General features: G+C 38.3%; 1 protein-coding gene across 2 annotated transcripts in view; it reads left to right on the forward strand.

The window, feature by feature from the left end:
- Positions 1-17,279, forward strand: part of GRB14 (growth factor receptor bound protein 14) — a 134,291-nt gene that overhangs the window by 60,739 nt on the left and 56,273 nt on the right. The window contains exon 1 of one of the 2 annotated variants that reach the window (XM_023542883.2): positions 4,727-5,045. The exons of the other annotated variant lie outside the window; for it this stretch is intronic. Within the exon in view, the coding sequence (XP_023398651.1) occupies positions 4,983-5,045 (63 nt within the window). The 5' untranslated portion in view covers positions 4,727-4,982. Of the gene's footprint in view, positions 1-4,726; positions 5,046-17,279 lie in introns of those variants that run through there. 2 annotated transcript variants of the gene reach the window in all.

A 17,279-nucleotide genomic window follows, 5' to 3' on the forward strand; every position in this document is an offset into this window, starting at 1 on the left:
CATTTGAATTATGGCATTGGCAAAAAAAATTGAATATACCATGGACTTCCAGAAGAACAAATAAATCTGTATTGAAAGAAGTACAGCCAGAATACTCCTTAGAAGCAAGGTTGGCGAGACTTTGTCTCACTTACTTTGAATGTTATCAAGAGGGACCAGTCCCTGGAGAAGGACTTGCTTGGTAAAGTAGAGGGTCAGCAAAAAGAAGAAGACCTTCAACGAGATGGATTGGCACAGTGGCTGCAACAAGGAGTTTAAACATTGCAATGATTATTAAGATAGTGCAGGACCAGGCATGGTTTTGTTCTGTTGCACATAGGGTCGCTATGAGTCGGAACCAACTTGATGGCGCCTAACAATAACAATAACATTCTATAGTGCTTTATTGTTATCCTTATTGTAGTAAAGAAAAAAATGATGACAAAATTTTTTCTTTGGAAATAAATGACCAATGACACAGTCTAGGAGAATGCACCTTAGGCCCAATTTTCAACAGTGGGAGTTTAAGAAGTACGTATTGGCATTGGGTCTTCCAGGCCCTATGCAGACTTAATTTCCTTGATCCTCCCAGCAATTGCCACAATTTTTTTATCCTCATTTTTCAGCTGAAAAAATTAAGACTCAAGTCACAAGATTAGTGAGCAAGAAACTCATTTATAATAGTGACAAAAAAGGATGAGCTAAAGTTAGATTTTGAATCACTGTCTAAATTAACTATGAAGGATAAGGTGTGGTCAGTACGAACACTTGACAGGGATCGCGAAGAACTCTGCATGTCTTAAGTATGATTGTCATCTCTTTAGCATTTTAGCTCGTTAACTGTAAAAAGTGTATGTAAGTTTCATTTTTCAGAGTCAGTTAACTTTTTGGTAACAAAAGTCACAAAATGCCACATTTTACTCTTCATGATTTTCACTGAAAATTTATAAGCTTCAATTTTCAAGTGTTCCAAAGGTGCTCTTTCACACCTTAGCAGTTATTTATCTGTCAAATATATTTAAGCCTTTATTAAAAACAAAAACAAAAACAAAAACGCTTTGCCATTGAGTCAGTTCCATCTCATAGTGACCCTGTAGTACAGAGTAGAAATGCCCCATAGAGTTTCCAAGGAGCCTAGTGGATTCGAACTGCCGACCTTCTAGTTAGCAGCTATAGGTCTTAACCACTATGCCACCAGAGTTTCCTTAAGCCTTTATAAGGTAGGTATATTGCTCTGTTATAAATACAGGGCTTCACCACTGTTTTGACTGAGAGACGCATCTTAGTGCTTGAAAAGCTCTATAAACTCATTGCCATCAAGTTGATTCCAACTCATGGTGACCTCACATGTTTTAGGGCAGAAGTGTACTTCATAGGATTTTCAATGGCTGTAATCTTACAGAAGTGGATTTCCAGGCGTTTCTTCCATGGCACTGCTGGATAGATTCAAGCTGCCAATCTTTTGGTTAGTAGTTGAACACAAACCTTTGTGCCACCCAGTGGGGGTCAAAATAGCTCTATAAACCCCCAAATTTTTTCAAGTTTCAGAGTCTCCTCTGACATGCATCTTGGTCTTTTCTTTCTTTCCTGTCTTTTCCATGATCTCTTGTTTTCTTCATGTATGATGTCCTTGATATCATTCCACAACTCGTATGGTCTTCAGTCACTAGTGTTCGGTGCATCAGATCTCTTCCTGAGATGGTCTCTAAATTCAGGTGGGATATACTCAAGGTCATATTTTGGCTCTCGTGGACTTGCTGTGATTTTCCTCAGTTTCACCTTGAACTTGCATATGAGCAATTGATGGTCTGTTCCACAGTCAGCCCCTGGCCTTGTCCTGACTGATGACATTGAGCTTTTCCATCTTCTCTTTCCACAGATGTAGTCTATTTGATTTCTGTGTGTTCCATCTGGTGAGGTCCATGTGTATAGTCGCCGTTTATGTTGGTGAAAGAAGGTATTTGCAATGAAGAAGTTGTTGGTCTTGCAAAATTCTATCATTCGATCTCTGGCATTGTTTCTATCACCAAGGCCATATTTTCCAACTCCTGATCCTTTTTCTTTGTTTCCAACTTTCGCATTCCAATCGTCAGTAATTATCAATGCATCTTGATTGCATGTTTGATCAATTTCAGACTGCAGCAACTGATAAAAATCTTCTGTTTCTTCATCTTTGGCCCTAGTGGTTGGTGTGTAAATTTGAATTAATAGTCGTATTAACTGGTCTTCCTTGTAGGCATGTGGATATTATCCTATCACTGACAGCGTTGTACTTCAGGATAGATACTGAAACGTTCTTTTTGACGATGAATGCAGCACCATTCCTCTTCAAGTTGTCATTCCCAGAATAGTAGACGATACGAAAGAACGAACAAATCTGCCTTAGAAGAAGTACAGCCAGAATGCTCCTTAGAGGCAAGGATGGCGAGACTGTGTCTTACATACTTTGGACATGTTGTTAGGAAGGATCAGTCCCTGGAGAAGGACATCATGCTTGGCAGAGTACAGCATCAGTGGAAAAGAGGAAGACCCTCAACAAGGTGGATTGACACAGTGGCTGCAACAGTGAGCTTAAGCATAACAACGATTATAAGGATGGCTTAGGACCGGGCAGTGTTTCATTCTGTTGTGCATGGGGTCACTATGAGTCGGAACTGACTGACGGCACCTAACAACAACAAACCCCAAAACTAAACCCATTGCTGTTGAGTCGATTCTGACCCTATAGGACAGAGTAGAGCTACCCCACAGAGTCTCCAAGGAGCGCCTGGTGGATCTGAACTGCCAACCTTTTGGTTAGCAGCCGTAGCTCTTAACCACTATGCCACCAGGGTTTCCAAAAAAGCTCTGTAGGGTGACGTAAAAGAGCATATCATACTTGCCAATCATCTAGACAAACCTTGGGGTTTTCTTTGAGAATCTTACTCCCTGTTCATATCAGTTATAAAGTTCTGCATATTCTTTTCCCTAATCATTTTCAAAAGCAAGTGCCATTTCTTCCTTGAAGCCTGCCCTCATCTCACCCCTAATGCATAGTATCTTCTACTATGTATACTCACAGTACTTGGCATTTAATCTGTATTACATTAATGTAGTCCACCACTGAGTATGATTTTTTAATTTAAAAGCCTGATATCTCTATTTCACTGTGAGCTAGTGAACATATCTCATTAAACAGTATGTGTCTACTGCCTAATACAATGCCTGGCACATAAAAAAAGTAGGTACTTAATGATTTAGTGAAATTAATTGCTTTGGGTGTGGCAGAACCCCAGTAAGATTTTTGAGACCAGATGTGACATTTTGTGATACTCAAAACCTAAATGGAGAAAAGAAACAAGGAAAAGCCAAATATAGATAATAGCCTTTTGAGTCTATGTAGTTCCTGTGGGCTTTGTTATTGTTGGCCTGCCAAAAAGTGGCTCAAGGTTAAACCAGACTCAATCTTTACTTCACAAATGATAACCACTCTCCTCCCTGTGTGAGATTTTTGTTGGTGGTTTTATTTTAGAAGACCATGATAAGCCTTACTGGATAAGGATAAGGATCAAAGTAATACCCCTGAACTAGATCTGGTTGTGACTTTTTATGCTAAGTCCATTTCCCCCCTCCTCCCCAACTACCATTATGAGGGGTTGTAGGTTTTGAAATTCAAAGTAGTGTCTAGTAGACACTAGAGTTTGTAGTGTCTCTTTTTCTCTTGAGGAATATGAGCTCACCATGCATATAAAACACACTCAAGTGTAAAGCAGTAAAGTAACCCTGCTTAGTAGCAGCTTAGATAATGAAATGGGAAGTTTGTGTCTGAGTTGCTGAGGGTCTTCCATTTTGCCTCCTTACTGCAATGATCTCATTGTAATCTAGAAATTTCAAGTAGTTCCTGTCATGCTGAATGTAGTGGGGCAGTCCATGGGTCACGGTTGAAGAACACTGCACAGGGTTAGTAAAGCTTGTTAAAATGTCAGGCCGGGAGGGGCTTCATTAATTGTGAAAACTCAGATTAGTTTTAATATTTCAAGCCTTGTAGTCATTTTTTAGTGTTTCATTCTTTATGTAGACTTTGTTGAAAATTTTCTTGTTTGCACCGTTTTTAGCTGTGACCCTCCTGCAACCAAAAAAGTATTAGAATAACTTTTTTAGCTATTCTAAGAAAAAAGATGAAGTGGTTATTAAAATGTTGATATACTTTGGTGCAATGATTATTGTTTAAATGCTTATAATTAAAGAAATATGCTAACTTACACACATATTTTTAAAAATATAAATGTTTGAAACTTACATGTAATAGTTTTATATTCCCCTTATGTTTAACGTTATTGTTTAGGTTGATTTTAAGGTAATATTTAACAGTGTGTGACCTCAAGGATAACCGAAAGGTCCACAATACAAACATCTCAGCTGTTTAGGAGATGAAATGTATAAATATGTATTAAAATATTTTATTATAATAAATTAACACTTTGGGACCAACTCTGACTTCAAGATTATTTTTTTGAGCCTTGTATAATATGTTCAAATTGGCCCGTTCACTAATTTTATGAGTAGCATAAGTAAATTTAGTTCATCTACATATTTATGTACTTTAAATAGACCAATGTAAACAGTTTCTTATCTGCCATATGTTGAACTGCTTTAGTAAAGTAAAGACATAACTGCCTAGTCAACAAAGATGGCATTGAATTGCACTGTTTTGGAAAAAAAAGTTAAGTGAACTAGATGCCTGTTAATCTGGTTCTTTAAATATCATCAACAAAAGTATCAGAATGTGTGTCCAAGGACAAAGGCGGAGTTTTCTAGGCTTCGATTGGTTGCTGCCCTGTCCAGTCCCACAGCCATCCTTAATTGGCTTTGGGGAGATGGGAGTCACATAAGCAGGGTGACATTTATTACTTTCCTAGTTGTTTCTTTGCACTGAGCACTGAGATTCCCAAAAAGTAACTGTAAAAGATTTCTTTCATTTCGTCCATGATCTACAAGAGGGAATCATTCTAAGAAGGGCAGGCATGAGTTTGAGTGCGAGAAGAGTCACCCTGCCTGCAATAACGCCAATAGTTCTACAGAAAAGGGTATGTGACTCCTTTTTTCTTTTCTTCTACGTGCTCCTTTACTGTGTGTTTATTACTATGTGGGAAGCTTTAGTTACATATTCTGGGACAGACTGTAAGTCATTGAGGCTGTAGGTAATTAAAGGATGTATTATTGGAATCGAACTCAGGGAAAAAACAGTGCTTCATTACAACATTGCTGTAGTAAAAAAATCTCAGTTTAAAAGCAGCTTGATCTCCACTTCAGGTCATTGTGATTTCGGAACTGTGTTGAAGCTTTTTCTTTTCTTTCTTTCTTTAACTTCAGGCCTGCATGCCTTTAGTTGGATAGAATCTGCTTGCCATTGTGTTTTATATTTGTTTACCAAGGAGCAGTTTCTTTGTTTCACTATAATTCATAATACATCCATCTTCATTTTTGAATGGGCTGTATAATTGTTTTACTTTTTAAATATATGGCACCAGTTTAATGTCCTGAAGTTTCTCCCCATTTCTATTGAGTTTCGGCCTGTTTGCTTAAGAAAAAAAAAAAAACCATTAAATTCCCATGTGAAAAGGCTTTCTGGTAATTCTAATGCAGTCACTCTTGTCTCTGAAAAATATTTTAGCTATTAGTTTTTTGTAAAGATTATTTTCATGTGTTACTTGCAACATTGCATTTTATAAGGTAACACAAACACCCTTTAACATAGCTGTGTGAGTAAAACCGATACACTAAATTCTTCTTGTAAATACACCACCTGAGAACATTGCATTGCACTCCTTTAAGAATACGTTGCATTGAGAAGGAAAGCACCAACCTACATTTTTGGCAGTATGCTTTCTGAGTAGTCGTCTTGGTGTCATAGAAGCTGTGATGTTTATTTCCATTTTCAACTTTAATAATTAACTGTTAACTCCATAAAAGTGCATTCCATTTAGTCATGTTTTAATTTATTTGAAACATGACAAATCTAACAATTAAGGCTTTTTTTTCTTTCAAAGCAGTGTCTCTTTTTTTTTTTCTTTAGTTTTTAATTAATTTTCTTATGCATCTGGAACATTCTGATACTTTCGTTTATGATATTTAAAAAACCAGATTATACAGTAGGAGTATTTAAATTGGCATTAGAATAAAAAAGCTATATGGTAATTTTGCCAGGATTTATAGTTCATCTTTCTTGATGCCTTTTCTTTTATCCATATAATTTTAGCAAACTTAATTAAAAACATTTTGGTTTGGGCTTGAATCTTTATTTTAGAATTAGGTTTAGCAGAACATTGATCATGATGATACAGGTTCTCTGACTTACTGGGTATGTGAAAAAGTATATTGACATATATCAAGTCTGTATTCCTATATTTAATTCTTTCTTATTCAGTTAATATCAGTGTAGATTGACCAAGGCACTTTCATCATGTAGTTTTTTTGGACATGCAGATTGGTGTGGTAGAAAGCATATTGTCTGGGCTCTCTGTTTACTACCTGTGTGACCTTGGACAAGTCGCCTAAACTTTCGGAGTCTTTAAGGTCGCATCTGTAAGATAATAGCTGAGGGGTTTTCATTAAATGATCTTTTCAGTGCTCTTTATGTCTATAATTCTATGAATCAAAGAATATATTTTATATTTTCACAGTTACAGTAGACTGTTTAAACCAATTCTTATCATTTTAGACAGTGTATGAACCCCTTGCCGTCGAGTCAATTCTGACTCATAGCGACCCTGTAAGACAGAGTAGAGCTGTCCCATAGGATTTCAAAGGAGCGGCTGGTGGATTCAAACTGCTGATCTTTTGGTTAGCAGCCAAGCTCTTAACCACTGTGCCACCAGGTCTCTTCGACAGTATTATAACGTTAGAAAAAGATGCTATCATATTGAACAACTTTGAGCTGTCAGTCTAGGAGAAGTTGATATGGGTAAAACTTGGCTAGAAAATAGCTTCAAATAACTTCAAGCACTGAATGGTAAGTAGCAAAAAAGACTGCTCTGGAAAACTGATTATTATTGATGTTAAATCTGAGCTGCCAATGGATAATATCATTGTGATTTCTCTTGGTGTTTTATAATAAGCTTCCATTAAAAAAAAAAAAATTTTTATAGGTTCCCTATGTAAGTTAAAGTCCACACTATTCCTTTTCAATGAGTATACATATTAAATGTTCATACAATTTAGCACATCATCATTTGCTGAAAGTGCTTATGCTATTCCTTGTTCTTGACATTACAATCCCCAGAGAACTCATTTGTCTTTTCAATTTCTCTGAAAATCTTAATATTTCTTTTTTAAGGAATTGGATAAATTTTCTGACTAAAAAACATCCATCTGGTTTGATTACACTATGACTGAATTTTTTTTTTTTAGATAGGAAAGCAAACAGGAGCATTATTTCAGACTTGTCATTTTCTGTATACAGCATAATTTAAGATGATCTTACAAATTGGTACAAGCATTTCTTGAAGTATTTTGGGGGACAGATTCTCATTTCCCCAAGAATGCATGTGCTTTTTTCCACAGGTTTGGCATGAAGTTTTCTCACCCTGAATGAATGACTCTTGTCAGGATAATTTACCAAATGGATTCCTAATCACTTGAAAGGCCAAGCGCATGTCTGAAAATGCTCAATAGTGCTTGGAAGTAATTTTCTCATCAACTAGTGCATCTATCTAAACGGCCACAAGATTTACTTGTCAGTGGTTGGGAACTTGAATTTTAAACATGGTTCTTAACATGAGGTACTTTTATAACTCACCAAATACTCTTTGATCTTTGAGTAACAGAGTATTTTGTAGAATCTCCATTAAGTAAATTGGAAAAAAAAAATTGCCTTTCCCTAATTCTAGTAGAATCTGATTTCCCTAGCTTTAATGAGAAGGTTTCATCACATCCCCCAGAAGTTACCATATCCTCACCAAATGTTCTGAATGAATCCTTTTTATGTCACAGTGTTTTTGTTAGATGACTACTAGGTCGTGCTTTTTTTTTTTTTTTCTTCCTTTCTTTTTTCAGATGGAAGACTGAATCTCTGGGGAGTTGAATGACTTGTGCAAGGTCACTCAGAAGGTCATCTAGAAGCTAGAAATAGAAATAGAATCTAGATCTTGTACTTAAGAGTGTTTCTCCTAGATACATGTTACCTACTGAAATTAATATGTTAATGAAATTGCCTTATGGTGTGTATAATTGCCATTCAACTTCAAGCCTGGAATTAGCTTAGGCAGATCCTGCCATCTCTCTCTGCACCTCCACCAACTCCCATATGCTCTAGTGTAGATATCATTTTATTCAGAAAGCAATTGTAAGCATCAAAGTGAGTGCGAGTGTGTGTGTGTGTGTGTGTGTATGTGAGTATGTGATGGAAGGACAATTCATACCCAAGGCTCTAGATTGGTACATGATATCAAGAAACTATTTTAAGGCCCCAGAGAGATAACAGAAGACTCTCAAGCATTATAAAGTGTAACTTAAGTGCAATATGAAGTCCATATGCTTTTTATAGAAAGGCTGCAAGGTCAGAAGGCCTGATGTCTCCGTATTATGACTCTATCGGTAGACATGCTTCTGTGCCTTTATCAGATTAACATTGTTTTCCAAATTATGTTTGCAAGCGTTCCTGCGTTTATTTTCCACACTACAATTATGCAAGTTGTTTGTAAGTACACAAGATCCTAAAGTGTCTTCTGAAGTTTCAGGGAGAAATGAGATGATATTTAGAATATATTTTTCTTAAGATTCAAATCCTTTTGTAAATTTTAAATTCATGAATATAATATGGAGCAATGTCATTTATCAGAAGATTCAAATCCCCATTCACCGAACAGTTTGTTATGTCTGCTTCCTTCTTCATACAATGAGAATCATTGCTGTGATTTTCTCAAGACGATTTTATAGAGTGAAAGAATACAGACCCTCACCTCACTGTCTTGCCCAGAAACTTTTTAAACACGTACAGAATCAGTCCAAACCTAAGCACTTCAGGGCTTAGAGGCCCTTGGGTTTCCACAGCTTCATCTTATTCTCCCTGAAGTGTCCATTCCAGCACTGCTTTTGTGCCCCAGTGGCATTTAACATTTCTGTCTCTGTACTTCTGCTTCTGGTGTCGTGCTCTGTGACTTATAAATGCCATGGTCCTGTTTGCTATCCCAAATTCTGTCTATTGTCTAAGTCTCATTTCAGGCCGAGGTACCATTCCAGAGTCCTCTAAGACTGTTCTCATTGCAGCTCTCTTAACCGTGTCTTGAGTTAGCATCAGTGGGAATGCTTTTGCCACTCATTTGTCAATTCAGCAACTATTGCCCCATGGCATCAATTTTATTGTGACCTTTTATGACATTTAAGTCTTCCTAGCTATCCGTAGATATGGATCTTATGCTTTTTGGCTTTTCAAATTTGGCTTTTAGTCTTCTCTTGTGTATTGTGTATTGTGTGTATCTTGGACCATCTAGTTTTCTAAGTTTGTCTTATTTTTTTTTTTTCATATTGCAACCAAATTTTAAAATACTAAGGGAAAGGATCTAATGATAAAGTGCTTTACAGTTAGAGGTAGAATTATTTGCATATAACTAGAAAATCAAATGACAGTGAATCAAACAGGGTGGGAATTTATTTTCCTTTCACTTTATAAGAAGAGTAAGTCCAAAGCTAATGGAACAGCCCTGCAGTGTCCTCAAGCAACCAAGCTTCTTCTTGCTTTCCATTCTGTCTTTCTTAGTATGTGTCCCTTTTCCTTTTATGTGAAAGATAAACGCGAAGTCACCAGCCATCCTGCGCACATTCCTGGCATAGAGAATGGGAAGGACTGAGGGCATGTCAGCCAGGTCTGTCCTATGGTATGCATCCCTAGAATAATCAGCAGTTCTGCTTGCATCTCATTGACCAGGATTATGTCACATGGCCAATCAGGATACAAGGGAGGCCAGAAAATGTGGGCCTTGAGCTCAGCACACTGCCCTACTCATCAGAATCAGAGTTCATTAGGAAGAGAGGAAGGATGGCTATTGATGGGCAACCAGCCATCTCTACTGCAAGTGCCTTGAACATATTAGGCACTCAATAAATATCTGTCCCTTGGGTTTGTGTTATTGCATACCAGTTACAAAATCTGATTATGCATTTTTGAATGAATATATTCAGTTACTTGTGTGGGGATAGTAGAAGGTGGGGTAGGTGGGAAGAGAGCAGACTGACCCAGTAAAGGAGGGTAATGAAAGCCCACAGATGGTGGCCTGACTTTAGGTGACACACTTGCTTGAAGGTGGTACTGAAGTGGTAACAAATATCATTGTTACTGTTTATCTGGAATTCTCAGTTTTACTAAAACTTGATTTTCTCCTGCCCCTTTTAATTTTTATATAGGTAAACTTAGTTGCATACTCATTCAGGAATGGCGTTAAACTGATGAATGGTTTTTGTATTTTCACAGAATATATTCTTTCTTGAGAAGCAAGTATTTAGGTCTGTGGTATAGTAGAGCTCGTGTGTTTTAGAGCCAGGAAGCCCCCTGCATTTGAGCTCAGCTCTGTAACTAGCCGGGAGAAGAACTTTGGGCACATTGTTTTGAGACTTTCTGAGAATCAGTTTCTCTGTCTTAAGGGTAATGATGCTTCCTCACAGAACAGTCGTGAGGATTAAATAGGATAAATATTTAGAAGTACTTGACACATAGTAGAGGCTCAACAAATGTGAATTCTTTTTCTTTCTTTCCTTTGAAATGGTGTGTTTTACTAGCTTCATAAACACTTTAAAACCTCCACACTAGTATGAATTTAGATTTTTTATGTCCTGTCCTACTAAGATGACTATCCAAAAATTTCCTTGTAGTGAATGAATTAAAAAAAAAAAAAAAAAGGTTGTCCTTAATGTAATGCAGCCAGGAGGAGAGACAATATACCTTTCAAATGTGTGTTCCCTTTCTGTAGCTTTAGGAGATCTCTTAGATTGAACTTTTAAAAAGTAATCCAACTCTTGTGTGCCATCAGTATTTTTTTTTAATTTAGGAACATAGATTTAAATAAAACAAGATAGGTGGTTAGATTATTACTCCTTTCAATATCCTAGGGAGTATCAGGCAGGGCCATCTGTGTTGTATATTTGAAAGAGGCAAATTGTACCTATGTTAAGACATTGTTTCAGTAGACAAGGGAGGAGCCAGTAGAATGTTAGCTATGCCATGGTACAGGGAGTGCACACAGTTTGTACTACTGTTAGTTGAATAAAAGCAGTTTTTGAAAACACAAGGCTGTGCTCTTTAGATACTGACCTGCTTTTTGTATTTCCTTCTCTGCATTTGCCTCTTTGTTGCCTTCACTTTGTTTTCCCCAGGCTTCATTCCTTGTGGTGAAAGGCCGTGCACTCAGGGCCCACCTTAGCCTTGTCCTTTCTGCTACCTTATCCAGCTCACCTTGCTGTTGTGGGCAATTTGGTTTACTCCTTACCCTCCACAGATATCAACACTAATAAAACAGCTAAAATATATTCAGTAGCGATTATAACCAACCAACCAGCCAGTTGCCATATCGTCGATTCTGATTCATGGTGACCTCACCTGTGTCAGAGTAGAACTGTGCTCCATAGGTTTTTCAGTAGCTGATTTTTCAGTAGACTGCCAGGCCTTTCTTCCAAGGTGCCTCTGGGTGGACTCAAACCTCCAACAGAACTTCCAGCCTTTCAGTTAGCAGCTGAGTATGTTAACTGTTTTCACCATCCAGGGACATTCTCATTAACCCCCAAGAGCCTAAAGATGGTGGATAAGCCTTTTTTTTTTTTTTAATTGTACTTTTGATGAAAGCTTACAGAACAAACTAGTTTCTCATTAAACAGTACACACACTGTTTTATTATATTGGTTAACAACCCCATGGCATGTCAACACTCTCCCTTCTCGACCTTGGGTTCCTTATTAGTGGCTTTCCGGCCTTCTAGTCCTTGCTGCTGGGCTGGTGTGTCCCTTTAGTCTTTTTTGTTTTATGGACCTGTCCAATGTTTGGCTGAAGAGTGAACCTTGGGAGTGACTACATTACTGAGCTAAAAGGATATCTGGGGGCCATACTCTCAGGGTTTCTGCAGTCTTGGTCAGGCTGGTAAGTCTGGTCTCTTTTTGTGAGATAGAATTTTGTCCTACATTTTTCTCCAGCTCTGTCCAGGACCCTCTATTGTGATCCGTGTCAGAGCAGTCAGTGGTGGTAGCCGGGCACCATCTAGTTGTGCTGGACTTAGTCTGATGAAGGCCATGGTAGTTGTGGTCCATTAGTCTTTTGGACTAATCTTTCCCTTGTATCTTTAGTTTTCTTCATTCTTCCTTGCTTCCAAATGGATGAGATCAGTGAGGTATCTTAGATGGCTGCTCACAGGCTTTTAAGACCCCAGATGCTACTCACCAAAGTAGAATGTAGAACATTTTCTCTATAAACTGTGTTATGCCAGTTGAGCTGGGTGTTCCCTGAGACATGGTCCCCACAGCCCTCAGCCCAGTAATTCACTCCCTCAGGGAGTTTGGATGTGTCTATGGAGCTACTATGACCTTGCCTTGTACAAGTTGTACTGGCTTCCTCAGTATTGTGTACTGTCTTATCCTTCACCAGAGTTACCACTTATCTATTATCTATTTAGTTAAGCCTATTTTTTTGGATGGGGAAAATGAGGCTTGGAGAATTACATGTTTTACCCAAGTACACTGCTAATAAATGACAGAGATAGGACAGAGATCTAGGTCCTTGCTCCGCCTGGCATGGGACACCGCTACTCAGAATCGTTCTCCATGTTATTTTGTGTAGTTGCAATACTTTTTTTTCCTCCCCTGTAGTCTACTCATTGGACAAATCCCACCTTTTCTGCCTACCTGCCATTTGCCATCCTAGCTATTTTTTCTTGCTGTGTTTTCAGTCTTGCCTCAAAGATAATAGTGACTAGACCAACATGTCAGAGCTTAAAGCTCAAAGGGGCTCTAGAGGGTCTTTTGGGACTTACTCATAAATGCCTTATTTTGTTAACATTAATGGAGTGCTATCAGTTTGCCAGCATTTTGCCCATTTTACAGCATGAGGAAACGGAGATTCCCAACTGAGAAGCTGGTGGCCTAAGCTCTGGACACAGAGCAGGCTTCAGAGTCTACCACTCTGTTTTAAGCACCTGGACTGAGTTCCGTGAGAACACGGGCCGTGCCTCGTAGTATTGTGTAAACTGCAATGCATAGTCCACGTCTGGCAGTGCAGGCGGATTAAAAATAACTGGGCTGATTAACAGTCTCGGACTCTTGCTTGAGGCAATCTGCAGGGCTGGCCATCCTGGCTGTGCCCCAGCTCCCCAAGCCAAATCTAGAAAATCAGAATCTCTTTTTGGCAGAAAAAAAAAAGAAGCAAGACTTTCGGTAATTTCAGATATTAAATCCCCTGAAGGGATAGAGATTTTCCACCCCTGAAGAATATTGGAAATGCTAATTCCTAAGACAGTTCCAAAAGAGGAATTCAAAAAAGTTTTTTGGCAAAATCAGCATTGTCAGAAAGTGGTTATATACTCCTAATGGGTGGTATGTGTTGGCCATATACACTTCAGTTATGGTTGTTAAAATACCAGGCGTATTGTTTCAGTTTCAGAAGGGAGATTACCTTTGGTAGTTCTGTCATGATTTTAAGAAAGAATTTGACATCACTATTCTAAATTCCAGGGACAACTTCCAGCTTGAGCCCTAGGAAAGACTACCGGTGATTTGACTTAAACATACAAAAAAAAAAAAAAAAAAAAAACCCTTCCTATTGAAGTTTAAGATATAGAAATCATTTATCTTAAAAATTGAAATGTTGAGCTTCTTGGATCAAGTAGACACATGAGGGTATGTTGACATCTCCTGTGTGAAGGGGAGATGAGAGGGTAGAGAGGGTCAGAAGCTGGCCAAGTGAACTCAAAAAGAAATAGAGGAGGGAAGGAGTGTGCTGCCTCATTAGGGGGGGAGCAATTAGGAGTATATAGCAAGGTGTTTATAAATTTTTGTATGAGAGTCTGACTTGATTTGTAAACTTTCACTTAAAGCACACTCACAAAAAATTCAAATATTAAGGAATTTTTAATAGGTGTGAACTTTATTACAAACCTGTAAATATATTAAGCAGGAACTCCATTTGGTTAACAATGTTAAAGTTGTAATTTTCAAAACATTTTAAAATTGTACTCGCTAGAAATAAAGACCCCCTCTGCTGGCTGCTTCAGTACATGCAATTTTTCTGGCTAGTTACTCCGAGAAAAATAGAATAAGAAACATTTTGACATTCAAAAAACTAGGTGCTATGGGAGCATATACGTATACTTATGCTCTAGTTTTTAGTTATCTAATACTTTTATCCAAGATGTCATGCAGAAGCAGCAGCTTAAAGTAGCATAAAAATTGGATGAGCTGAGTAGAAAGGACAGAGAATCAGGGAGAAGGCCAGAGATGGAGTTCTGTGGCTGACCAGCTGGAGAACCCTGGTCAAGTCAGAGCCCCCCAGAGTCTTGACTTCCACATTTGTAACATGATTTCAGTGGATGTTCTTCAGGAGCCCTTCTAACCTTTAGTATTTTATGACTCTTAATAGTATTTTTCCACTTCATACACACACACACACAGACATACACGTTTTGCCCTGTTATAAATATTCAGGAAAATGAAGAAAAGTAAAATTACAAAGTAAATATCAATCAGCTCTCCCTAGTGCTGTCACAGCATGGGAATGCTAGGATCTAGATGTTTTATATGCTATTAAAAGTTTATGGAATAATACCCCAAGTGTCCCAGAAAGACTGAGCATAACATGTTTCATTCATTTTAAGATGTGAAATTACAAGAAGCATCGTCACTTTATATGCTTCCAATTAAAGTATAACATGCCATTGACGGTTAGTTACATCCCAGGTTTGGAGAAGTTAACTGAAAAAAAAAAACAAAAAAAACAAAATGCTTTTAAAAATGGATGAAATAATGGACTTTATTAAAGCTTTTCAGTTGATGCCAGACAACTCAATAATTGCAACAAAGTCTGATGTGTCCTTGGCTCTAATAAATAGTGCCTCTCTCCTTTTGGTGTTTACCCTTTTTCTCCTCTTATCGCTTCTCCTTCCACCTCTCCCCTAACTTGTCCTTCTTTCTCACTGCGTGAACCAATTATTTAATGTTTTAGCTTAGACATTCCACATGGTTATTCTGGGAATAAACTAATGCTTAAAGACTGAAATGAGATACTGGAGCAATGCTGTGTCCAACACAAGCATGACCAGTGGTTTTCTGCTTTAAATATGAATAAGCATTAGCACTTCTGAAGGTTTTTATTTTTATTTCAGAGATGCATTAGTCAGCTCTGGCATCTTAGCAGGAATTAAAATTGCGTAAGTTTTAATAACAACGATGCTTCAGAGAACACTCCTTTGATGAAGTCATTGGAAACTTTAGTGTGGGAATTGTGATTTGACCCTTTCTTTACTATTCATATTGGGTTTAGGTCTTAAAATAATGTTCGTGTGTGTGTGTGTGTGTGTATTATCACAAATATGTTTAGGATATTTCTTTTTTAAAGCTCACCTTTTTTGTGATGAGCTTGGAGCTGTTTCTTTTGACCTTTTTTCTGCCACATAACTGAGCAAACTGAAAGGGCTTCCAGTTTCTCTCTTTGTGAAACTGAACCCTCCTTGGGTTTGAGTTAGGGTTTTTTTTTTTTTTTTTCTTCCTAACCCATAGGGAGAAAAGAAGACCAAAGGAAGGATCCCTAGGGGTCCGCCTGAGGCAAGGGGAGGAGAAAAGGTAAAGACTAGAGTAGGATGCCACAGTAGGGCAAAGGTAAAGGGACACTGGGCAGACTTTCTGGGCCTCCCTTTGCCTGCAGGCAGTCCCTTTTGATTGGAAGTCTAGAAGTGACATGATTCTGCAGTGTCACTGATCCAAGCTCTCAGTTGTGGCAAGTTTGGGACATTTCCAGTAGTGAATCCACACTGGGAATCTCTGGCCTGATAATTGGTGGAAAATTATTAACACATCATAAAATTTCACCCTTGCATTTTGAATTCATATCCACAGCCCCTGGAAGATCCATATGCATGCCTAGAAAGTAACGCAAATTCTTCAACTCTGAACGAGTTCATCTCTTTATGCAGGCACACCTTATAAATATCTTGTAAAAATATGATAACATACAAGTGTATACCACTTTGGAGTTTTTACCGAGATGGTGTGGGGAAGATCCATCTTGTGGCCTTGAGGAAAGAGCCACACTCTAAGGAGGTTAGCATAACAGACTGAAGGCGCCTGGAGAACTGGTGGCTTTATGGAACTGCTTCACCAGGCTTAGCACCTCCTGCCTTCGGTTTTGAATGTGAGAATAAATAAACCTCAACTTGGTTAAGCCATTGAAGGATAGATTTTCTGTTACTTGTAGCTGGATGTATTTCTAGATGATTAAGTCACCATGTGCACTTTGGAATCATTTGTTGGTATTAGCTGCTGTCAAGTAGTCAGCCCAACTCAGTGACCCCATCCGTGCACGACGGAATGAAATGTTGCCCAGTCCCGTGCCATCGCCATGATCGGTTGCTTATGAGACCGTTGTGATCCAGTGAGTTTTCACTGGTTGGTTTTTGGAAGTAGATCACCAGGCCTTTCTTCTAGCATAATCATGCCGTGTTGTTGTTAGGTGCCATTGAGAATGGTTGCTATGTTTGAGCCCACTGTTGCAGCTACTGTGTCAATCCATCTTGTGGAAGGTCTTCTTCCTTTTCTCTGACCCTCTACTTTGCCAAGCATGATGTCCTTCTCCAGGAACTGGTTCCTCCTAGTAACATGTCCAAAGTACATGAGTCAAAGTCTCCCCATCCTTGCTTCCCGGGAGCACTCTGGCTAAACTTCTTCCAAGGCAGACTTGTTGGTTCTTCTGGCAGTACATTTGATATTCTTGCCAACACCATAATTCAAAGGCATCAGTTCTTCTTCAGTATTTCTTATTCATTATCCAGCTTTTGCATGCATATGAGGTGATTAAAAATACCATGGCTTGGTCAGGTGCACCTTAGTCCTCAAAGTGACATCGTTGCTTTTTAACACTTTAAAGAAGTCTCCTGCAGCAAATTTTCCCAATGCAATATGTCTTTTGATTTTTTACCTGCTTTTTTTTTTTACTTCCATGGTCGTTGATTGTGCACCCGAGTAAAATGAAATCCTTGACAACTTCAATATATTCTCCATTTATCATGATGTTGCTTATTGGTCTAGTTGTGAGGAGTTTTGCTTTCTTTATGTTGAGGCGTAATCCATACCAAAGG

The sequence above is a fragment of the Loxodonta africana genome, chromosome 6 (genome assembly GCF_030014295.1).
Source record: "Loxodonta africana isolate mLoxAfr1 chromosome 6, mLoxAfr1.hap2, whole genome shotgun sequence".
Classification (NCBI taxonomy): domain Eukaryota; kingdom Metazoa; phylum Chordata; class Mammalia; order Proboscidea; family Elephantidae; genus Loxodonta; species Loxodonta africana.